A 25,275-nucleotide genomic window follows, 5' to 3' on the forward strand; every position below is an offset into this window, starting at 1 on the left:
AGCTTTTATTTGGAGCTATCAGGCATCTCAATTGCATGACCATGGGCTTCATTTGTTGGCTCATCTAAGAAAGCCCTTAGTCTCCTCCTTGGATGACGCTACTATATTTTGGGTGATTAGCGCCTACACCACCGAATCCAACCCCATATCCACTACCCGAGCCAAACCCACCACCGCTTCCATAACCTGACCCGTATCCCATCCCACCACTTGTGCCATAACTAGATCCATCACCAAATCCTGGTCCAAATGTGCCACCACCTCCATGCCCAAATCCAACTCCAACACCTCCTCCTGGAGCATACCCAATACCACGTCCGTTCCCATATCCACCACCCCCACCACCAAAGTTGCCACCACTACTAATACCAATGCCAGTTCCCACTCCCTGACCACCAAAGTCACCATCACTACCAATGCCAATTCCCACCCCTTGACCACTAGTAATACCACATTTACCAGTGTCAACGCCAGTTCCTACCCCTTGACCACCAAAGCCACCACCACTACCAAAGCCTTGACCACTAGAGCCACCACCACTGCCAAAGCCAATGCCAGTTCCTACCCCATGACCACCGAAACTTCCTCCATTACCAAAACCAATGCCAGATCCTTGCTCTTGACCACTAGAGCCTCCACCACTACCAAAACCAATACCAGTTCCCACTCCTTGACCACTGAAGCCACTACCACTACCAAAGCCAATACCAAATCCTTGCTCTTGTCTACTAGAACCACCACTATTGCCAAAGCCAATGCCAGTTCCTACCCCTTGACCATTGGAGCCACTGCCACCGCCACCACCACCATTACCAAAACCAATACTAGATCCTTGCTCTTGACCACTAGAACCACCACCATCGCCAAAGCCAATGCCAGTTCCTACTCCTTGACTATCGGAGCCAATGCTGCTTCTAACACCTTGATTACTAGAGCCACTACCAAAGCCAATACCAGATACCTGCTCTTGACCACTAGAACCACCACCTTTGCCAAAGCCAATGTTAGTTCCTACCCCTTGACCACTAGAGCCATTGCCATTACTAAGACCAATGCTAGATCCTTGCTCTTGACCATTAGAACTGCCACCATTGCCCAAGTCAATGCTAGTTCCTACACTTTGACCGTCGGAGCCATCATCATTACCAAAACCATTGCGAGATCCTTGCTCTTCACTGCTAGAGCCTCCATCCCTGCCAAAACTAGTGCTAGTTCCCACACCCTGATCACTGGAGCCACCACCCTTACTAATGCCAATGCCAAATCCTTGCCCTTGACTATCAGAGTTACCACCACTACCAAAGCCAATGCCAGTTCCTCTACCTTGGCTACTAGGGTTGCTACCACTACCAAAGCCAATGCCAGTTCCCCCTCCTTGACCACCAAAGCCACTGTTGCTACCACTAAAGCCACTACCGCTACCAAAGCCAAGGCCACTTCCTACCCCACTACCTAACCAACCTAAAAGAGAGTCTTCGAGTTTTTGGTCACCATGGGTGTCCATGAGCACCCTGGCCCTGCCGAAGCTTAAGCATACAAACACCAAGAAACCCACGAAGGCAAATCTTAGTATGGCCATCTTTATTTATGATCTTGCGTGCTTTGCATTGCTTTTGAAAAATTGAATGTCCTCGGTTATTTATACTTTTATACTAAGAGCCCTTTCACGGCTTTGTTGAAACAAACCGAGTGCTTGCGTGAGATGGCAAAGCATGTGCAAGCACCAAAAGCATCACATTGGTTTGTTACGTTATCTCTCGAGTCATGAGGGTTGTGTGAGTGGCAAGGTAGGGAATACGTGCAGTCTCTGTAAGATCAACCCCTTCTTTACAGAGCCCTTACGCATATACCGATTTGACCTTATTTTTTTGTTACAGTAAAGACCCAAATTTAAATATCACATTGGAAGTAAATACTCTCCTACTTTCATATTTCTACTTTTTGACCTTTCCTTTTCCGTTTTATTCTTTAACTTACTAATAGTTTTTTCCCCTTTTTTTTCCTTAGTAAATGAATTTACTAATTAGCCTTGAAGGCATGAGAATATTACGTGCCCAAAATGATAACTAGTTTGGATTTCTGGTATTTCCAAGAACATATATCATTTAAATACCATCCTCCAAAACTTCAATAACCATCAAGATAACTATGTAGACCTCAAAAAGGGTTGAGAAACATGTAAAAAATTAAAATGTTTGGTGGCAAGTATTCATTATTACTTCTAACATACTACTATCATCCTTCTAAAGAAAATAGAAAGAAAACCCTGTGTCATCAATAAAATTGATGTCATATGAGGGGGGAAAAAGGATTAAGAAACTTTCAAAGGGGAAAAAAAAAAGTTTAAGAAACATTTGACATAAACAGATGGCCCAATTTGGAAACTTGGGGAAGCTCTTCAAAAAGTTGTTAAAAGCATCTCATCATTTATATATGTAAGAATTCAAACATCCTCACCACCTCCTTCACCTTCCATAGCCTTCAAATTTTCAGCCATCATCCGTTCCCTGTTCTTTATTTGTCTATCTACGGCAACCATATATAGGCCTAAAGGGTAGTAATCACCACCAAGAAAAGAGAATAGGAAGATAAAGAGAAAAACGTTTGTTAGGCAATATGACAAAGAACTCAGAACTTATATAAATTTGGTCAATAAGATATTTGGAATAAAACTATGAAAGGGTAATGGATGCATACCAACCGCACTTCCAAGTGCACAGACCCACAGAACCCTCATAGACCACTTATCTGGTATAGCTCCCCTGCCTCCCATGTCTTGCTGCCAAAACACATTGCATTGCTTTAAGCATAGGAGCATTCCAAATACTAAACATAATTGCTAGTCTTACAGGGTATTAAAAGTTATCCAGAAGCTTTTAAGATCAAACACCTATAATGGAATCTGATTATCAAATACATGACTTACAGAAGTCTTTACCTAATCAACAGAATAGTTCCAATCCCAGTGAAAAACCGACCTATATTCAAATTGCAGTTACTGAAGAAGCAGTGATACATGGATAATGTATCAACTAAAATTAATGATGTGCTGATGAACTGCAAAATCAGATGGCAGTAAGTGCAGTTGTAGATAGCTACTTTTTATTTATTTATTATTAAAAACTGAGTTTTGGCCCTAGGGGGAGTGGACAGATGGTTACATGATGCAAACCATTAATTAAATACAAAAGAAGTTAGCTACTTAGAGCAGTAATCTTCATAATGCTGCTTCAACAGTTAACCATGCTACAGATTAGAAAAAGTAAAGCAATCTTATCATTTTCCTAGAATTAGAGTTCAATCCATTTATACCAATATACCCCCTCCAATGAAGGAGAGTAAGCTAATTTGCGCAACTGATCTTGCTCTAGTCTGATGAGAAAAGCATATAAGTCATTCTCAGCTTGCCATCCTCTGGTATTAAAACTTACCCAAAACTCATAGAATAGAAGATAAATAGCAACATAATAATTTTCAGAGAATTATGTGTTTCTTTTACATAATTTACTTAAGCTATACAAATATATCACCAAGGATCCACAACATTCAACAGTCCAGTTCAAATCCTGAAAAATAAGGAGACGTGTACACGCAAAACTCCAGTTGAGCTTAAGAACCTAAGGTGCGATCAAATATAGGGGCTTGGAAGAACAGGCACTAAGAGCTCAAATATAGATTCTCTTCCTGGCAGGATGAAAATTTGGTATGCAGAGATAAATTTCACAAACAAGTTGATATACAACACTGAATTTCAATTCACTCAAGATCTAGTATGTAAAAATCAGAGAGCTTGTAAATCAAAATCTAGAGAGAGACAAGTTAAACATGCACAAATCATTAAATGGAAAATGTCACTTCAAAATTGAACCAATCAAGTTCTGCACCCTAAATACCTATAAAGGGGAAGCAGATAATGCTTATAACAGAAAATTAAACCAATAATTAACAGATGCTTAACCAGCTTGTTACTTTATCCCACTTCAACGCCATGAATTTGCTACTGTATGAAAAGGAAAAGAGAACAAAATATAGAAGTTTATTTATACATTATGTCTAATTATGTCTTCATGAACCATATACACACCTTCTAAATCACAAACCAAATAAAGAATACTCCATATGGAGCATGCATTAATCCTAAAGTAAATCAAATCATAAATATCTATTCTTCTGTTTATGACTAAAGTCATAATTCATGAACTCCCAAGGGGCTAAAACAATACATATATTTAAACATTAAAAAGCAAAGTCAACTTAAAAAATGTCATAACAAAAAAAAAAGGCTTAATTGGATGCCAAATAATATAATGAGGATTTTCTTTTCTTTTTGATAAGTAATAAAGTGCGGAAATAAAAGGTATTTGAAAATTTAGTTATTAAATAATTAAAAAAGAACAGAAAAAAGAGAAGTTCACTTCAACTGGTTTACGTTAAGCAATTATTCATCTTAAATTTAAAAGGTTTGTGTTTTCTCATTCAAAAAAAATTTTTTAAAAAGTTTTACATTACACATTTTCCTCTAGTTCCCCACCAAGCATATTACATAGTTCTAATTTGATTGGATGTCACCAAATGCTACCCATATCAAACAGTATTTCATACCTATCTCTCTTGAGAAAAATCTGACAGAAACTCAGAGATTCACACAGTTTTTATCAACCATCAAGGAATAAAAAGCAAACTAAATTAATTCTAAAAATTACAAGTTTTTCTACTTTTTTTTTTTTTAAATTTTTTCTTTTCCTACATTTTCTTAACGTTCAGCATATAAACTTCATTTCAAAAATTTTATCCCAAAAAAAAAAAAAAGGCATAGAAGCTTCGTTTCTATCTTTTCCAACAATGTAAAAACAGCATGCTCTCATTCTCAACAGTCTCATCAATGTTTGTTTCTCTTTTCCTTGACAAATTAAGAAAGTTAAACAATTGGGGTTATTTAATAGCTTATGCTCAAGATCCAAGAGCATGATATCTCTCACAAATTGTATAGCAAATTCTTTAGAGACTGAAACTAAGCCAAACCCAACTTCAAAAAAGGCTATTAAAATCCAAGAAATGAGTAAATACTTGCTAAGGTAACCACCAAATTTATGCAACTAAAGAAAAAACTTCAATACAGGCGAAATGTGAAATAAACCCAGAAATGTGAAATACCCAATTCATTTTCAATCATCCTACTACAACTTCTTCTGAAGTTAAGCACTCACGAGAGAGAGAGAGAGAGAGAGAGAGAGAGAGAGTACCTTTACGAAGCTGATAGTGAAATAGGCTGAAAAGAGAGAGGAACTATTTGGAGAGTGGGGTTTTGGTATTTACAGGGTTTTTGTGTATAAGGTTTAAGAAGTGACTCTATTTTTCATCAAAGGAATAAAAAAAAAAAAAAAAAAAAAATTGACTCTATTTGACTATTTCAGAACAGTGGGGAGGTTTGATTACATAGAAGAGAGAGTGAGACTGAGGTTTTTACTTCTTAGGAGTGAATAAATAGGACAGTTTTTTTTTTTTTTTTTTTTTTTAAGGTCAAAAACTGTACCGGCCAAAATTCTCATTCGGCCAAAACGGTCCATAATTGATTGAAACACCCCAAAACAATCCAAGGTGGAATGTGTGATATTATCGTTCTGGATTGCACATAAAAATGAAAAATTCTGGTTGTTCTAGAATGGGACAAAATTAATACCATTAGTATGTACAATTTGCCAAACTACAATTTATCCTTGGAAAAAAAATATTCACAATTCACACTTTGCAAAATCTTTGAAACCAAAGAATTTTTCCTCCATGTTTTGAAAACCATTGTTCGTTATTCTCTCTATTAAATATAAATAAATAAATAAATAAATAATTATATTTAGATTTTATGGATACTCTTTTGTGCAAAGTCTAAAATACCCCAAATAAATATGAAAATACCAAAAATAAAGTGCTTTGTGTTTGGGTATTTGTTTTGTTGTAGGTGATTTCACGATGCTGTGTGTGTTGATCTGAGAATGAGGAACAAGATGGATGTTGATTGGTTTGCATTGGGTATTCTTTTGGTTGAAGGTGAAAATTGGTCATTTATATGAGTTAAATTTTATTTATCTAGGAAGTTTCGAGAGTAGAGCATGGAACAAAGTTTAGTGGTGGGTTTGGACTATGGAGTTTTTTTTTTTTTTTAAACGAAATATTCATTCATTCATTCATTGATATGTAAATAATCATGTACAAAGCATCCACAACAGGTGGAGGTAAATCTTCCAACCAATACATTTCATCAATGATATTCTTAGGGTATCAGGCTAAGACGTGTTACCATATTCCCCCCCCCCCCCCTCTTTTAATGCAGCTGATGGAGGCAAATTGCAGACCACAAACAAAGTATTGGACGTCCTCAAACACATGACCCAGCAAGGAGTGATTAGCTGTTGAAGAAGAGATTGCCTTCATAACATTAATGTTGTCTCCTTCTATGACTAACTCTGAGAAACCAGCATCAATGGAGAACTCTAGAACATTCCTGCAAGCTAAAGCTAAAGCTTCTTCACTGTTATTTACATAAGGCCCTTTGACAGACATTGCTGCCATCACCTCACCTCCCTCATTGCAAATTATTGCACCCAAGCCAGAGCATTTCAGGTCCGAAAAAATGGCAGCATCAAAATTCAGTTTATAAACTGATGGAGGGGGAAGTCACCAAAAATCCCTGCTTGGTGCTGTGACTAGGATTGACAGATGGTCCTGGGATTTTGTGTATTCATCCAAGTAATCCATTGCTCTTTTATTCAGCCACCTCGAGTCCTTAGCTGCTCCCCATGCACCACTGTGTTCCTTTGATTCCGAATAATCCATGCTTGAGCAAGAAACAATTCAAACTCACCTGTAGAGAGCCTCTCCAAAAGATTCTCTAACAACTGAATAATGTAATGTTGATCATTAGAGCACTTTTGCAAACTGATAGAGCTCCCAGCCCACACATCCTAAGCAACACAACATTCCCAAATTGTGTGAACTACAGAATCTAGAGATCTTTTGCAGCCTTGACATACATTGTCTAAAATGATTCTTCTTCTAGCAAAATTCACACGGGTTTGTAAGATTTCTTGGCATGCTCTCCATCCAAACACCTTGATTTTATTAGATACTACAAGTTTCCAAAGATTTCCCCATTCCTGCTGGCCAACTGGACCCCTAGAGCTTTCAACCCAATTCTCTTCCCTCAGCATCTTCCTTGCCACATGGTACCCAGATCTAACGGAGTACATCCCATTCTTATTATTAAGCCATACAACAGAGTCAGACAGAGTCCTACGACTTTTAGTGGAATTCTGCAAGGCATCCTCCCTGTGAAAGCTTGCCATTATGAGATCACGCCTCCACCAATTTAAATCTAGGTTTGGACTTTGTGGAGTTCAATTATTAATTTGGGCTTCCTAAAGGAATGAGGAACAAAGGAGACCGGTAGGAATTAGATTTATGTCAAAAAATCATGAGATAGTAGTTAGTGTTATATGGTGATTGAAATATGGTTTTTTGTTTTTGCCTTATTTTATTTTGATCTCATCTTTCATCTGAAAGTATTATTTTGTTGTTATTTAGTCTCATTATTTTTTGATTTGGTAGAATGATAAGAATTCATCAATTGTATCATTTATATGTCACACTTTAATATGTTAAAGTCATGGATTTTGATGAACTATCACAATCCTTAAGAGATATTTTAGGTCATCATTGTTTATTTTGAACCTTTATTTTTTTTCCTTTTTCTTTTTCTTGGTACATTATCACTAGTAAGCAATAACTCATTTGAGTCTATTATTTTAGCCATTCTTTCATGAATCCTTTCCCAAGTTTCCAATAATGAATGCAATCTAATTGTCTTATTGTGGTAGATTTGTGGTGAAAGAGTTGGAATAAAATGAGGACTCAAGCCCAAAAAAAGAAGAAGACACAATCAGAAAAGGGAAATATATGCTGAAAAAAAATGATAATGTGAAAGAGGAATAAATAAAGAATGAATTTATTGATGTAATTTTAAATAAAGAGGGGGAAAAAGTGAAAGTGTTATATTCAAGAAAATTGAGAAGACGAAATCAAATGTCATATGCTCTAAAGAATTTGTTTCTCTAATTATTCTTGGAAAAACTTTTTATGTTTACCTATACTCTTTGTTCTTAATTTCTCCTCTTTATCCTAAATTATGTCCAAATAAAAGTCCTATTTGATCTAAAGGAAGGTATGGTTTGGATATTGACATGACTAATCAATGTGTGTGATGTAATATTCTAAGTATTTGACATCCTTCATGAGACTATATATGTTCTTTATTTTGCTTCATTGTTATTCATCTTACTTATATGTGAGATATTTGTCTTTATTTTACATAATTCCACTCACGTATGTTCTAGAGTATTATACTATTTTCAGTTTGTTGAGTGTTAACATCGGTGAGATTTAAGTTGAAACATAATTTTAGATAGAAATTCAAGTCATATTTTATCTTACGATTGAGGATGTATTTGTGTTGGCTAAACTATTCACACGATTGGTATTGATAGTATGTGGAATATATTTGGTAGTTGTTAGTGTTTTGACATTTGATTAATTATTTCTACTAAAGTAATAAAATTTTGTTATTTTGTGTCTTTGTTTCGAGTCACTTAATTTGCTAGGGACTAGCAATAAGCTGGTAGGGGAGTGTGATAATAGTTTAATTTTGCATACTTATATCATTATAGAAAGCATTATCATATTTATATTTGTGTTAATTCATGCATTTTATAGTTGGTTTTGGAATAATATTGAATAATTAATTTTGTGCTTAAATGAATTTTAATGCATAAATATTGCTTTTGTATAAGAATGGAATTAAATTTAGCAGAAAAGGTGTAAGCGGATTTGGGCAAAGAACAAGATTAATGGACTTTATTTTTACAATTGTGTTGGGTTCTAAGAATTTAGGTTTAAATGTATTAGAACTTCAATTTGTAATGTTGGCAAACCATGATCAAAACGTTTAGTCTTGTTTTAGATTTCCTCTAAGTGTGTTTAAGTGTAAAGTTGTAATTGAGTGTTCTATAGGGTTTACTGTGTAAATCTGCCTGGCTCGATTGATCGAGAATTAGACTCAATCAATCGAAGTTTGTGCAGATTGCTTTTCTGCAGAATTTTCCAACTTAGCCCAAGCCCGTTTGAAGTGTAGGGTTTTATGTTTTGCCTTACATATAAAAGGGAAAACCCTAGCCACGTTTTGAGGTTGCTCTTTATGTTGTGTGTGTGAATCTTTTGTGAGATCTAGAGGTGTTTGCCTTCACATACATTTAGGGTTTCCAATCTCAAGATTGATGTCAAGAGTTTGGTGATCAATTCAGTTGCAAATTCAAGAGTTTAAAGATACACAAGCAAGAGTGCTTGTACTTGCTGTGAATTCAAGAAAGAAGTAGTCCGTGGACTCGGAGCTGTCACGTGGTCGTGGTAATAAGTTTCCTACTCGAGGTAGTAATAGGATGTTAGTGGTCTAAGTCGCTATTGTGTAAAATTCAATTCATTCATAGTGGATTCGTTTTACCTTGAGGAAAGCTAAGTTAAATCCTCCCCAATTTTTTTACAGGTTTGGTTTTCCTGGGTCATCATATCATTGTGTTCTTTATGTTTCCGCTGCTTTGCATAATATAATTGTTTTATTTTAATCTAGATCTGAATCATAAACCTAAGTATTCACTTGGTTAATTAATTAGGTTAAACAATCTAGTTTTAAGGGGTCTAAAAACGTACAAGTGGTATCAGAGCAGGTAGCTATTTTGTTTTAGATCTTTTGATCTTGGAGCTGATCCTTGACCACTGTTGTCATGGATTCTTGGAAGATCTTATTGCTAATATGCCAACTTGTCTACTTATTGTTTTTGTCTCTTGTTACTTTTGTTAAATCTTTCCTTGAGTATCTTGGTATAATTACATGTGATGATAATTATTGTGTTATACTGCTTTAACCGCCTTAAAGGCATGTGATTCTTGTCTTTGGTATTTGGATAGTGGTTGTTCCAGGCATATGACAGGAAATAAAACTTTATTCAAGACACTCTTTGAAGGAAAAATTGGGACAATCACGTTGGAGATGGAAGCAAATCTATGATCAGAGGCATTGGAACTGTGGACATTCCAAGGTTGCCAGTTTTTGAAAATGTCTGGTATGTTGATGGGTTGAAGGTTAACTTACTCAACATCAGTCAAATTTGTGATAATGGACTAAATGTTCTCTTCACCAAGTATGAATGTAAGATACTTGATGGAGGAGGTGACTGTATGTGTATTGTTGTGAGGACAGCTGACAACTGTTATGGTATAACACCGATTATAAGCAACAAGTGTTTTAGTGCAAAGATCAATCAAGTTAACTTATGGCATCAACGGTTAGGACATGCAAATCATAAGCAATTAGAGAAGATTTCCAAGTGTGATGTAGTTATTGGTTTGCCCAAGTTTGAGAAGATAGAAAAGTGCATATGTGGACCATGTCAGATGGGTAAGCAAGTGAAGTCCAAGCATCTATCTGTAACTAAAGTCCAAACTTCCAGACCTCTTGAGTTGTTGCACATTGATCTCATGGGTCCTGCTAAAGTTCAGAGTTTAGGTGGAAAGAGGTATATTCTAGTTGTTGTAGATGATTTTACTAGATATACATGGGTTGTGCTTTTGAGAGATAAAGTTGAGGCTCCTAAGAAGATGATACATTTGTGCAAGAAATTGTAAGTTGAGAAAGGTACTGTGATAGCCAGAATCAAAAGTGATCATGGAAGAGAATTTGAAAACACAAAGTTGACTACTTTCTGCAATGATCAAGGCACGCATCAAGAGTTCTCATCACCTAAGACACCACAACAAAATGGAATAGTGGAACGGAAGAATAAGGTTGTTCAAGAGATGGCACGTGTCATGCTACAAAATAAAAAGATGCCCAAATCCTACTGGGGAGAAGCAGTTAACACTACTTGCCACACACTCAACCGAGTGTATTTCAGACCTGATTCCAAGTAAACTCCCTATGAACTCTGGAGAGGAAAGAAGCCTGTTGTCAAATGTTTCCGGATATTTGGCAGAGACTGTTACATTCTACGTGATAAAGAGAACCTAGAAAATTTTGATGCAAAGAGTGACAAGGGATACTTTCTAGAATACTCCTCCACTAGTAGAGCGTATAGAGTGTACAATCTAAGAACTAAAATAGTCATGGAGTCTTCCAATGTTGTGATCAATGATGAATTAAGTTCTGAAAGTCATTCAGAAAACAGTTCTCCAATTTAAGAAAAGATTATGGAAGTTGATGATTCACTGTCTAATGATTATGTGGGGAAGCATAGTGAGGAAGAGCTGCTGTTGTTGAATGATACAATTTCAGTACCATCAAGTTCAGAACTATCCACACCAGTTCATGAAACTCAACAAGAACAAAGTGAGCTTAGTCCTCCATTAAAACAAAAAGGTACCTCCACATCTTTGGTCAAAGGTCCATCTTCTAGAGTTAAGTTGAATCACTATAACACCCCATAATCTTGATACCAATTTAATTACTATACGTAAATTATAAAGGAGGCCTACAATTAAATGGATTAAATTAATTTGGGCCTAAAATATTAAAAATAAGATAAATACTATGGGATATGAAGCCCAAGTGAGGTGGCATAAGTAAATATATGGGCCTTGTTAACCCTAGTCTTTTACCTTTTAAGTTACATGTGTATGTATATAAGAAGTTCCTTTTGTTTTCAACCACAACACATGAGTGAGCTGCTTCTGTTCTTCTCTACGGCTGTGCACAAGTAGTTCAGGTATGGTTTGTCTTGCTCTAAATTTAAGAAGTTTGAATAGTCAATAGCTAGCAATTGTCATCAACCTAGACTATCATTATACTAATAGAAAAGGGCTCCTATAATTGTATTATATTAGATAAGGATGGTCGATATGTCAGGAAAGGGCCACAGGCTTTGAATTTGTGCCTAATAGAGTAATAGGCTTGGACTTATCAATTCAAGTTTGTCACCATGTGAAAGGAAAAAAAAAAAAAAAAAAGGTTGCTTATGGTTTATATATAATTGTTTATAGTCTCACTCTTTTCACCGCCATTGTCATTGTCCAAATAAGTGTCCAGCAGTGTCCTTATGCTTTACAGCATCAAGAGGATTATGGGTCTTTGGGTTGATGATTACAATATTATAATAGGAATTGTTTATGTATAGCCGTATGGTCCAAGCTTTGAAATTGATTATGTATGAATAGTATGTATAGCCATATGGTCCTCCATTGGCTCTAAGATTGATTTGGCAGAACTATATTATGTGGCTTCTACTTTTGACTAATAGATATAAATATTAGGTTGATCAGATAGGTTTATATATCATGTGGCTTCTAAGGAATAGTAGAATATACGATGGCTAGACCTATAGTGAATTGCTAGAATTTTGTAGAGTTGCAATACAATCATGCTTAATAATGGATAGTAAAAATACGTGAAATAGAACAATTAGATTAAAGCTGAAAGTGAACTAGAGAGTTACGTAAATAAATGTAAAATTTTGAAAATATCAGTGTTGTCTAAGATTATATTGTCTAAGTATGAAAACAGATTTTAGTAGGAAATTCGTGTATTGATGGACCTATTTTTAGTGTTGCTAGGCTCTAATTCTATTGATTCATTGTGACTCAAGGGTGATTGATTCCTTTTATTTTGCAACTAAGAGATAAGTGGTGTTTACTAATTTTGGGGGGTTTTCCCAAAACAATGTTGATTATTAAACTATTTTATATCAAGAAATATGTTGATATTCTATATATAAATAGATATTTTACAAATGTTTAATGCGCACATTGATTATTCATTTTATGAAAAACTTGTGGACAACCTAAATTTATTTAAACATGTATGTGTGAATATATCTTTATATTTTTGAGAATTATGAATGGATTATTTTTGTGATCATATTGAATATGTTTTGAAAACCTATGGCAAGTCGTGATTAAAAGCTTAGTATTATATTTAGTCCTTAGCAAGGGACCATCATACTGCAGCTAGTCCTTAGCAAGGGACGATCCCAGAAAATGGGACAGTGCACATCTGATAGCTTCTTAGTAAGGGAGTATACTATTGAAGATCCAAAAAGGAAACTCCTTAACAAGGGAGTGCACCTTTAGGTTCCAAAGGAGCCATCCTTAAGAAAGGGGATGAAAAGAAGGTTCTAGTCCCAAAAAGGGGACAACACAACCCTGTCAATGGGGCATAAACGTTGACCACGAGAAAAGCCTAAGAAATTTTTTATGTGAAGGTATTAATATATATATTATGATGGCTCACAATATAAAGATATTTTTTTATATATATGAAGTATTTGATGATAAATATTGATAAGTTACAAGTTACGAAATTGTTGTAAGAATTATTTATTTGAAAGGTTTGTTCCCACACCCCAATATTAGTGAATTCCACTTATTGAGTTATCTCAACCACCCCCCCCCCCCCTGTTATTTCCCATTACAGATACATTAGAGGGATTATTGGAGTAGAGATTCTTGGAAGGTAGCAGTTACGAACTATTTTGTGGAATTGAGGATTTTATTGTTATTTTTATGGCATTAAATATTGTATTGGAGAATTATTTTGAGGATGTTTTGTCTTTGGTGAATTAGAGCTCTGACATTTGTGATGAGATTTAAGGTTGCTGGTTTCTTTTATTTAATATTTTTATGGATTATTCAGATTAAATAGACTTTTATTGCTTATGATTTTTGGGGTGTTACAATTGTGGTATCAAAGCTTAGGATATGATTCTGTAGACACTTGAAAACTAGGTCATGATCCTATAGACTAGGTTATGATCTTGATTTTTTGTTAGAGCATTTGGTATTTAGGTTATGATCTTGATTTTTTGTTAGAGCATTTGGTATTTAGGTTATGTTTGATGAGATATTTTAAATAATTTTGGCAATGTTACTTCTTATGTTTAGTAATAATAATTGTTGCACCGTCTATATTTCTTGATTTCTTTGTTAACTAGGTATCATGCCACCCAAAATGAAGAGAGTAGCTAATTCCATTAGCGAGGAACCTATTGTTAATTTGCGAAGGCCAACCAAAGCAAGGGTTGATACTAAGGCTGAAGTCACTCAAGATGTGAGAAATAATGAACGTCCTAGGGTGACACACACTGATCCTTTGGATGAAGCTACTACCCGACTGTTGGACAAGTTAGCCCATGTTGCTAGTAGAGGCGCAGGTAGAGTAGAGACAAGGGCTAGTTGCTCTTTTGACACTTTTTGATGGGAAGCCAAACCCCACGGAAGCTGTGAACTAGTTCTTGCAAATGGAGAAGTTGTTAGAAGCTTTAGATTGCACTAACTCTCAGAAGGTGCGGTTTGCAACTTTCAAGTTGATTGGGGAAGCTGAGCGTCGGTGGAGATCCACTAAGGCCATTTTGGAGGGAATGGACACTAAGAGAAACCCCATCACTTGGGAGAAATTTAAAGGGGTTTTCTATGATAACTATTTCCCTAAGGTGGTTCGGGAATGAAAAGAGAGGGAATTTGCTGATTTGGTGCAAGGAAGTATGATTGTTAAGCAATATGCAGCTAAATTCATCGAGTTATCTCGCTTTGGACCCCACTTAATCCTTACTGAGGCGAAGAAAGCAAGCAGATTTCAAAAGGGGTTGAATGAGAGACTTCGACACCATATGATTGCATCAAGGGTTGATAATTATGCAAAGTCAGTTAAGAGAGCTATGAGACTGGAGAAAGATTTCAAGAACAATGTTAGGAAGAAGAACCCACCTAGAAACACTGGACAGACAGGCTTTCAACAAGGTAGTGCTCAAGGTCATTGGAACAAGAAAGGATCTTTTAGGAGGTCTGGGAGTAATTCATCATCAAATAAGCCAGAAAATAAGAATCCACTCCAAAGCGCTCAAGGTAAAAGTCCGAATGCTTGCCCTACATGTGGAAGGTTTCATGGAGATAAGCCGTGTTTCTTTGAAGGAAAGACTTGTTATAATTGTGGGAAGACAGGGCACTTAGCTAGAAGCTATACATCTCCTCAGCAAAACTCAATGGCATAACCTGGAAAGAATGATCAGAAGAGGAAAGCACAAAGGAGAATGTTTGCACTCACACCACAAGACATTCAAGCTTCGGATACTGTAGTTACAATTATCCTCCCATTATTCTCAAACTTTGCTAAAACTCTATTTGATTATGGATCTACACACTCTTTCATCTCCTCTCAATATGCTAAGTTATGTGATAAGAAACCTGGACTTATGGATTATGACTTGTCTGTGGCCACACCTATGAGTGATTCTTTGGTGTGTAATTCTATGCTTAAGTCTTGTGTCATCCAAATTGAGGATAGGGAAATGTTAGCAGACTTGATTTTAATGGACATGTATGACTACGATGTAATTTTGGGAATGGATTGGTTGGCAACTTATCATGCTAGTGTAGATTGTTTTAGAAAAGAAGTGGTGTTTCAGCCTCTAGGAGAACCTGAATTTCGGTTTAAGGGCTCTAGGATGCATGCTTTACCTAGGGTGATATTATCCCTTCGAGCTAAGCGTCTATTACGAAAAGGATGTCAAGGGTACCTAGCTCATGTGGTGGACACTAGGAAGGAGATATTGAAGTTGGATGATATCCCTGTTGTGAGGGAGTTTCCTGATGTCTTCCCTGAAGACCTACCAGGGATACCTATAGATAGAGAGATTGAATTCTCCATTGATTTGATCCCTAGAACTTCTCATATATCGAAAGCACCATATCGGATGGCACCCACTGAACTTAAGGAACTTAAGGAACAGCTACAAGAACTCCTTGACAAGGGGTTCATCAGACCGAGTGCATCTCCTTGGGGTGCACCAGTTTTATTTGTGAAGAAGAAGGATGGAACTATGAGGTTGAGTATTGACTACCGTGAGTTAAATCGAGTTACTGTGAGAAACAAATACCCTCTCCCTCGTATTGATGACCTATTTGATCAATTGCAAGGGGCACAAGTCTTCTCTAAGATTGACCTTCGTTCTAGGCATCACCAGTTGAAAATCAAGGGTGAAGACATACCTAAGACAGCTTTTAGGACTAGGTATGGGCATTATGAATTCTTGGTAATGCCTTTTGGATTGACCAATGCTCCTGCTGCATTTATTGACTTGATGAATAGGGTGTTTCATGAGTACTTAGACCGCTTTTTTATTGTCTTTATTGATGACATTCTAATCTTCTCCAAAAGCATGGAAGAACATGAAGAGCACTTAAGAATTTTTTTTCAAATTTTGAGGGAGAAGAAGCTATATGCAAAGTTTGAGAAGTGTGAATTTTGGCTTGATCAAGTGGTGTTCCTAGGGCATGTGATATCTGAGGCAGGGATTTCTGTAGACCCTAGTAAGGTTGAAGCTATGGTTGATTGGGCAAGACCGACGAATGTGAGTGAGATTAGAAGCTTTTTGGGCCTTGCTGGCTATTATAGGAGGTTTGTGGAGGGATTTCCTTGTATTGCAGCCCCATTGACTCAACTAACTCATAAGAATGCCAAGTTTGTGTGGACATAAAAATGTGAGAAGAGTTTTCAAGAACTTAAGCAAAGGTTGGTCACTGCACCAGTACTAACCATCCTTAGCAACTTGGGAGGCTTTGTCATTTATAGTGATGCTTCAAGAAAAAGGCTGGGTTATGTGTTGATGCAACATGGTAAAGTCATAGCTTATGCTTCTCGCCAATTAAAGAGTTATGAACAAAGTTATCCCACTCATGACTTGGAGTTAGCTGCAGTGGTGTTTACATTAAAGATTTGGAGACATTATCTGTATGGTGAAAGGTGTGAGATTTATACAGATCATAAGAGCTTGAAATACTTATTTACTCAAAAAGAATTTAATATGAGACAACAAAGGTGGCTTGAGTTGATTAAAGATTATGATTGCTCAATCAATTACCATCCAGGCAAGGCTAATGTGATAGCTGATGCACTTAGTCGGAAGTCTTCTGGTTTCTCAGTTGCCTTGTTAACTACTCAAAAGGAGATTATTAAGGACTTGGAGAGGATGGGAATTGATATTGTCATGGGTGATTCCCAAGTCTTTATGGTCAGTTTGACAATACAACCCACTTTGATTGAGAAGATTAAGAGTTCACAAGTTGATGATGCACAAATTGTAAAGATCATAGAAGAAGTACAAGAAGGGAAGAGACCAGGATTTAATGTTTCTAATGATGGTGTTTTGAGGTTTGGAAAAAGACTTTGTGTGCCAAATGTTCTTGCATTAGAAAAGGAAATTATGGAAGAAGCCCATCGTACCCCATACTCAGTGCACCCTGGTAGCACCAAAATGTATCGTGACATTCGAGAAACTTATTGGTGGAATAACATGAAGAGAGAGATAACTCAGTTTGTGGAGCAATGCTTGACTTGTCAACAAATTAAGGCACTACACCAAAAACCTTCAGCACTGCTGCAACCACTTCCCATTCCTGAGTGGAAGTGGAAGCGTATATGTATGGATTTTGTGACTGATTTGCCAAGATCTCCTAAGGGACATGAGGCCATTTGGGTAATTGTGGATAGGATGACAAAAACAACACATTTTATTCCGATTAAGATGACTTACTCACTTGATCAGCTAGCACAGATATATATTGATGAGATTGTGAGTCTTCACGGAGTTCTAGCATCAATTGTGTTTGATCGAGACCCAAGATTTACCTCAAACAGATGGTCTATTAGAAAGGACTATTCGTACTTTGGAGGATATGTTAAGGGCTTGTGTATTGGATTTTAAAGGGAGTTGGGAAAAATATTTGTCTTTAGTGAAATTTGCCTATAATAATAGCTACCACTCTAGTATTAAGATGGCTCCCTATGAGGCTTTCTATGGTAGAAAATGCAGGTCTCCATTGTGTTGGGAAGAGGTTGGTGAGAGGAAATTGTTGGGACCAGAAATCATTCAAATGACATCTGAGAAGATTAATCTAATTCGTAAAAGATTGCTAACAACACAAAGTCGATAGAAGAGTTATTATGACAACTCGAGAAGGAAAGTAGAATTTGAAGTTGGGGATATGGTATTTTTGAAAGTCACCCCAATGAAGGGTGTGATGAGATTCAGGAAGAAGGGGAAGTTGAGCCCCAGATTTGTTGGTCCATTTGAGATCCTAATACGCATTGGTAAAGTTGTCAATGAGTTGGCCTTACCCCCTACACTTGCAGGAGTGCATAATGTGTTTCATGTTTCCATGTTAAGGAAGTACATCCCGGATCCTTCACATGTTTTGAACTATGAGTCACTCAAGATCAAAGACAACTTGACTTATGAGGAAGTTCCAATCCAAATTCTTGACCGCAAGGATCAAGTGCTACGCACCAAGACCATATCATTGGTTAAGGTCCTTTGGAAGAATCACATAGTGGAGGAGGCATCTTGGGAGCGAAAAGATGAGATGAAATCAAATTATCCAGAGTTGTTCGTTAATGAAGGTATGTACAATTTCGAGGACGAAATTTTTTTTAAGGGGGGAAGGACGTAACACCTTATAAAGGAGGCCTACAATTAAATGGATAAAATTGATTTGGGTCTAAAATATTAAAAATAAGATAAATACTATGGGATATGAAACCCAAGTGAGGTGGCATAAGTAAATATATGGGCCTTGTAAACCCTAGTCTTTTACCTTTTAAGTTACACATGTATGTACATAAGAAGTTCCTTTTGTTTTCAGCCGCAACACATGAGTGAGCTGCTTCTGTTCTTCTTTGCGGCTGTGCATAAGTAGTTCAGGTATGGTTTGTCTTGCTCTAAATTTAAGTAGCTTGAATAGTCAATAGCTAGCAATTTTCATCAACCTAGACTATCATTATACTAATAGAAAAGGGCTCCTATAATTGTATTATATTAGATAAGGATGGTCAATATGTCAGGAAAGGGCCACAGGCTTTGAATTTGTGCCTAATAGAGTAATAGGCTTGGACTTATCAATTCAAGTTTGTCACCATGTGAAAGGAAAAAAAAAAAAAAGGTTGCTTATGGTTTATATATAATTGTTTATAGTCTCACTCTTTTCACCGCCATTGTCATTGTCCAAATAAGTGTCCAGTAGTGTCCTTATGCTTTATGGCATCAAGAGGATTATGGGTCTTTGGGTTGATGATTACAATATTATAATAGGAATTGTTATATATAGCCGTATGGTCCAGGCTTTGAAATTGATTACGTATGAATAGTATGTATAGCCATATGGTCCTCCATTGGCTCTAAGATTGATTTGGCAGAACTATATTATGTGGCTTCTACTTTTGACTAATAGATATAAATATTAGGTTGATCAGATAGGTTTATATATCATGTGGCTTCTAAGGAATAGTAGAATATACGATGGCTAGACCTATAGTGAATTGCTAGAGTTTTGTAGAGTTGTAGTACAATCATGCTTATTAATGGATAGTAAAAATACGTGAAATAGAACAATTAAATTAAAGCTGAAAGTGAACTGGAGAGTTACGTAAATAAATGTAAAATTTTGGAAATATCAGTGTTGTCTAAGATTATATTTTCTAAGTATGAAAACAGATTTTAGTAGGAAATTCGTGTATTGATGGACCTAGTTTTGGTGTTGCTAGGCTCTAATTCTACTGATTCATTGTGACTTAAGGGTGATTGATTCCTTTTATTTTGTAACTAAGAGGTAAGTGATGTTTACTAATTTTAGGGGTTTTCCCAAAACAGTGTTGATTATTAAACTATTTTATATCAAAAAATATGTTGATATTCTATATATAAATAGATATTTTACAAATGTTTGATGTGCACATTGACTATTCGTTTTATGAAAAACTTGTGGGACAACCTAAATTTATTTAAACATGTATGTGTGAATATATCTTTATATTTTTGAGAATTATGAATGAATTTTTTTTTTAGCATATTGAATATGTTTTGAAAATCTATGGCAAGTCATGATTAGAAGCTTAGTATTATATTTAGTCCTTAGCAAGGGACCATCATACTGCAACTAGTCCTTAGTAAGGGACGATCCTAGAAAAGGGGACAGTGCACATTTGATAGCTCCTTAGCAAGGGAGTATACTATTGAAGATCCAAAAGTGAAGCTTTTTAGCAAGGGAGTGCACCTTTAGGTTTCAAAGAAGCCATCCTTAAAAAAGGGGATGAAAAGGAGGTTTCAGTCCCAAAAAGGGGACAACACAACCCTGTCAACGAGGCGTAAACGTTGACCATGAGAAAAGCCTAGGAAATTATTTATGTGAAGGTATTAATATATATATATATATATATTATGATGTCTCACAATACAAAGATATTTTTTATATATATATGAAGTATTTGATGATAAATATTGATAAGTTACAAGTTACGAAATTGTTGTAAGAATTATTTATTTGAAAGGTTTGTTCTCACACCCCAATGTTAGTGAATTCCACTTATTGAGTTATCTCACCCCCCCTTTATTTCCCATTACAAATACATTAGAGGGATTATTGGAATAGAGATTCTTGGGAGATAGCAGTTATGAACTATTTTGTGGAATTGAGGATTTTATTGTTATTTTTATGGCATTAAGTATTGTATTGGAGAATTATTTTGAGGGTGTTTTGTCTTTAGTGAATTAGAGTTCTAACACCTGTGATGAGATTTAAGGTTAGTGGTTTCTTTTATTTAATATTTTTATGGATTATTCATATTAAATAAACTTTTATTGCTTATGATTTTTGAGGCGATGTAGTGACCCAAAAGGGGGGGGGGGTTCTTGCATTCCATAGAATCCTACATCACCTAGGGAAGCACATTAGAATGTGTTTATAAGGAATGACCTCCCTTTAATGTGTAGAGACTTTTTCCCCCACTGCTGTGTGCTATGGGTAGGGGTGTGCAAAACTTCACCGGAACCGACCCAACCGACTGGCGCCGACGACACCGTCCCGACTATTGTGCCGACCGAATGAGCCGGCGTTCGGACTTCGTCCTCCATTCCGATGCCGATGCGGTGAAATCACCGGATTGACAAATCCGAAACCGAGCTGTGGCCGAACCGAACTGATACACGATCTGTTCTGTCGTTCTGTTTTTTTTTTTAATGAAGCTGATAAACGACATCGCATTCGTATGTATGGGTGTTATTAAAAAACAAAAAGAAGCAAAACGGTGCGTTTTATCTAGGTTTTCAGATTCACAGGGGTATATAAGTTTCGTATGTTTCTCTCAGTATCTTTTAACTCTCTCTCTCGCTCTCGCCTCTCTACTCAAGTCTCACCTGACGCAAAACACCGGTAAGCCGTAAGCTTCTTTGTGTTTTCAGTTTTGTAGTTTGTCTTCGTGTTTTACTGTTTTTTCATTTTCATTTGTTTAGGAAAGCTGAAAGCAAGAATGATTTTATTGCCATTGCTGTGTGACTGTGTCTCTCAAAGCAAAGCTTGTGTGAGTGTGACTGTGTCTGTATTGTGTCTTTCTATTTTGTGGGGGGGTCCAAGTTGGACTAATGTGAGCTGCTTACACTTCGATATATGTAAGCTTGGATGGATGTAAGCAGCCTGAAAGTTTTATCATTCACGAAGCTGATACACAGTGTAATCATGTCCAACTCCAAGTAATATAATATTATATTAATATTATATATATTATATATAAGGTTGGCTGTTGCACGAAGCTGGATACACAGTGTAATCATGTCCAACTTCAAGTAATATAATATTATATTATATATTATATATAATACAGTAATACACAGTGTAAGGTTGGCTGTTTGAGAGTTTGTAGCATTATATATTATACACGGATGCTTATATATATGATAATATAATATTAACTATTAAGGTTGGCTTGGCTGTTTGTACTGTAGCGGCTTATATTACACATATAATAATAATAATATTATATATACAGATGCTTACATAAAATAACTATGTCATTAGATAATAATAATATTATATATACGGATGCTTACATAAAATAATTATGTCATTAGTCTATGTTGTTACTTTAGTAAGTTTATGGTAACAGTATAAACTATAAACTATGTCTTAACTATGTCATTAGTCTTTGTTGTTACTTTAGTAAGTTTATAGTAACTATTAGTCTACTAAGTACTAACTTTTTTTCTTTTTTTCAATATTTTAATTTTTGAGGGAGACAAAGATTGAGAGAGTTCACGCTTTCAATCATTCACGGAGAGGTAATCACTAATCACTCACTATATTCAGCATTTTGATTTTAAATTTTTAGTACTTAGTAAGAACTGTTTTAAGTTTATATATATAAAATTAGCTTTTATTTTATATTTATATTGGGAACAATATAATAAATCCCTTGTTAATATTAATGACATGAATTGTTGAGTAATGACTAATGATTATTAATTTGTTATTGTTGTAACTAAATTGATTAATTATATTTTGATATTGTTGTGAAACTTTGTTTTTTTGTTGGTTGAAAATTTTTTTATTAGATGGATGTCGACGCTCCACCTGGATTTGGTGCACCTGGGGACCCTAACCCACCTCCTCCTAGTCTTGGTAGTGCTAACCCTAATCCACCTGAACCTGCAGCACCAATTGGACTTGGTGCATCACTTCCCCCACTATCACCTAAACAAGGTGGTAAGGACCCGTCTATAGTATGGCAACACTTCATTAAGTTGGCGGGTTCTTATTCCAATAATCCTAGGTCTCAATGCAAGTATTGTAAAAATCAATATAAATGTCATGGTAAGAAAAATGGTACTTCGGGCATGTTGCAACACATGAAGGTGTGTAAGAAGTGGCCTTTTCCTCGTGATGATAAGCAAAAATTTTTGTCTTTCCAAGCTAAGAGAGAAGGGGAAAGTGGTTCAAATGTGTTAGTGGTTGCAAATTATAGTGAAGAGAGGATAAAGTTGGCATTGGCAAGGATGATTGTCATTGATGAATTGCCTTTTAAATTTGTGGAGCATCAAGGATTTCAAGAATTTATGGAAATAGTTAAGCCTAGGTTTCCAATTCCCCATCGTACTATCATTGCAAGGGCTTGTATGAAGATTTATTCTAGTGAGGTGGATGTTTTGAGAAGGGCTTTTGTTGGGCAACGGGTTTGTGTGACAACGGATACTTGGACATCCATACAAAACTTGAACTACATGGTAGTCACCGCACACTTCATTAATGGGGATTGGACTTACCAAAAGAAAATCTTGAACTTTTGCCCTATAACTAATCACAAAGGGGACACCATAGGTAGAGCGGTTGAGTCATGTTTGTTGAAGTGGGGTATAGACCGGTTGTTTACAATCACCGCGGACAATGCTAGTTCTAATGAGGTGGCAATTGATTATGTGAAGAAGAAAACAAAAGAAAGAGATAGTAGCATATTGGGTGGTGAGTTTATGCATATGCGTTGTTGTGCGCATATCTTGAATTTGATTGTGCAAAATGGGTTGAAGTCCATTCATGAATCAATTGCCAAAGTTCGAAATGCGGTGAGATATGTGAGAGCCTCTCCCGCAAGGTTTGAGAAGGTTCAAGAATGTGTTGAAAATGAGAAAATCAAAGCCAAATGTTTGTTGTCCCTTGATGTGCCAACAAGGTGGAATTCCACTTATCTCATGTTAGATTGTGCTTTGAAATTTGTAAGAGCATTTGATAGGTTGGAAGAGGAGGATGGGCATTACAAACTTTATTTTTGTGAAGTGGATGGGAATGGGAAAAAGCCTATTGGTCCTCCTAACTATCTTGATTGGGAAAATGTCAAGACCTTTGTGAAATTTCTAGGCATATTTTATGAGGCAACACTTAGATTTTCTGGGTCCTTGTTTGTCACTTCTAATACATACTTTCATGAGCTAATTAGCATTGAAGATCAATTGCAACAGTTGTGTAGTGTTGATGGGGATCCACTTTTGAAGAGTATGGCGGTAGAGATGAAAAAAAAATATGATAAGTATTGGGGAAGTATGGATAATATCAATTTGATGCTTTTTATTGCAGTTGTTCTTGACCCAAGATATAGATTGAAGTATGTAAAGTTTTGGTTTAGGGAGTGGTATGGAAAGGACAAGGGGGATGCAATGAGCTCTAAGGTTCGGGATGCATTAAAGAGGTTGTATATGGAAAGAGTGGGTCAAAATGGAGTTTCGAGTTCTAGTGGTAGTGGTGCTTCATTGTCTAGGGACTCTAGGCCAAGTGTTGGCAATACTTCATTGTCTGATCACATTAAAAGTTATAATAATAGGTTGGCGAAAAACACATTTTGATCCCTACATTTTCAGCCAATTTCCATTTTAGTCCCTAAGTTTTTTTTTTACCGCTTTTAGTCTCTCTCCTGAAAAACTCTTCCATTTTAGTCCCTGCCGTTACATCAGAAACGGATATTGCAGACGTGACAAACGGCAAAGTTAAATAATAATAAACTAATGTCCACGTGGCCTAAATTAATAATAAAAAATATTTTTTAATGCCACATCAGCATCTAAATTAAAAAAATTAATTTATTAATTTTAACTAAATAAAAAAAATTAAAAACAGAATTAAAAACTAAAAATCTTATGAATTGAGATCTAAGTGTGCTTTGAACAAGAACAACAAGAACACAAACCCAGATCCAAGAACACAAACCCAGAAATTATTTAAAAAAAAAAAAACTAACCAAAGCCAGAAATCAGAGAAAGCCAAAGCAAAGAATGGAAACTCAAACTCAAAACCAAAAGCAAAGCCAAGAAACATTGCCACAGCAACAGCAGCAGCAAAACCAGAAGAACATGAAGAAGTCTTCGTCCAAAAACTCCGATTCATCGGCTCACTACAATGACTCGCCTCACTCGCCCCTCCGATTCCACTCGCCACTCCGATCCGAACTCGGCGACCCTCCCGAGACGCCTCCGTACCACTCTCTAGAGGCCTCGCCGGAGAAGCCGCCGCTGGACTACTCCAAAGCCGTCATCGCCGTCGACAAGTACACTCAGTTCTCTCCGCAACAGTCTACGCCGGAGAAGCCGAACCTCACTAACAACAACAACAACAACGCCGCAACACAGACGGAGAAGTCGCCGTCGCCGTTGATGGTGTTGAGCAGGGCGATGAGGGAGGAGCCACAAACCCACAACAACCCAGGCCAAGAAAGTGCACACGTGCCTGGGTTGTTGTGGGTTTTAAGTTTGAGTTTTGGTTTTGGTTTTGAGTTTGAGTTTCCATTCTTTGCTTTGGCTTTCTCTGATTTCTGGCTTTGTTTAGTTTTTTTTTTTTTTTTTTTAAATAATTTCTGAGTTTGTGTTCTTGGTTCTGGGT

General features: G+C 36.3%; 2 protein-coding genes and 1 pseudogene across 6 annotated transcripts; 1 reads left to right on the forward strand and 2 right to left on the reverse strand.

Annotated features, from left to right (window-relative positions):
* Nucleotides 1-76: 76 nt before the first annotated feature.
* LOC126696031 (glycine-rich cell wall structural protein 1-like) lies at nucleotides 77-1,504 on the reverse strand. Its single transcript, XM_050392820.1, has one exon. It carries the CDS (start codon nucleotides 1,502-1,504, stop codon nucleotides 77-79), a length of 1,428 nt encoding a protein of 475 aa, XP_050248777.1.
* A 627-nt stretch (nucleotides 1,505-2,131) lies between these two features.
* Nucleotides 2,132-5,403, reverse strand: LOC126694974 (uncharacterized). Of its 5 annotated transcripts, none has more exons than XM_050391545.1 (4): nucleotides 5,244-5,374; nucleotides 2,927-3,057; nucleotides 2,698-2,779; nucleotides 2,132-2,547 (listed from the first exon to the last, which is right to left on the reverse strand). In XM_050391545.1, exons 3-4 carry the CDS (start codon nucleotides 2,771-2,773, stop codon nucleotides 2,444-2,446), a joined length of 180 nt encoding a protein of 59 aa, XP_050247502.1. In that variant the 5' UTR covers nucleotides 2,774-2,779; nucleotides 2,927-3,057; nucleotides 5,244-5,374; the 3' UTR covers nucleotides 2,132-2,443. The 5 variants fall into 5 exon arrangements, with proteins under 5 accessions (XP_050247502.1, XP_050247500.1, XP_050247499.1 ...); XM_050391543.1 differs by having other exon boundaries at nucleotides 2,927-2,978; nucleotides 5,244-5,371; XM_050391542.1 differs by lacking the exon at nucleotides 2,927-3,057 and having other exon boundaries at nucleotides 5,244-5,403.
* Nucleotides 5,404-15,119: 9,716 nt separating this feature from the next.
* Nucleotides 15,120-24,394, forward strand: LOC126696032 (uncharacterized; annotated as a pseudogene).
* Nucleotides 24,395-25,275: the final 881 nt, after the last annotated feature.

This window comes from Quercus robur, chromosome 8 (genome assembly GCF_932294415.1).
Source record: "Quercus robur chromosome 8, dhQueRobu3.1, whole genome shotgun sequence".
In the NCBI taxonomy this organism is placed as follows: Eukaryota; Viridiplantae; Streptophyta; class Magnoliopsida; order Fagales; family Fagaceae; genus Quercus; species Quercus robur.

Coding starts and splice junctions, on each gene's coding strand:
- LOC126694974 (XM_050391542.1), bottom strand. CDS start 2,773: ATGGGAGGCAGGGGAGCTATACCAGATAAGTGGTCTATGAGGGTTCTG. Junction 2,548..2,697: donor TGCACTTGGAAGTGCGGTTG/GTATGCATCCAT, acceptor ACTACCCTTTAG/GCCTATATATGGTTGCCGTA.
- LOC126696031 (XM_050392820.1), bottom strand. CDS start 1,504: ATGGACACCCATGGTGACCAAAAACTCGAAGACTCTCTTTTAGGTTGG.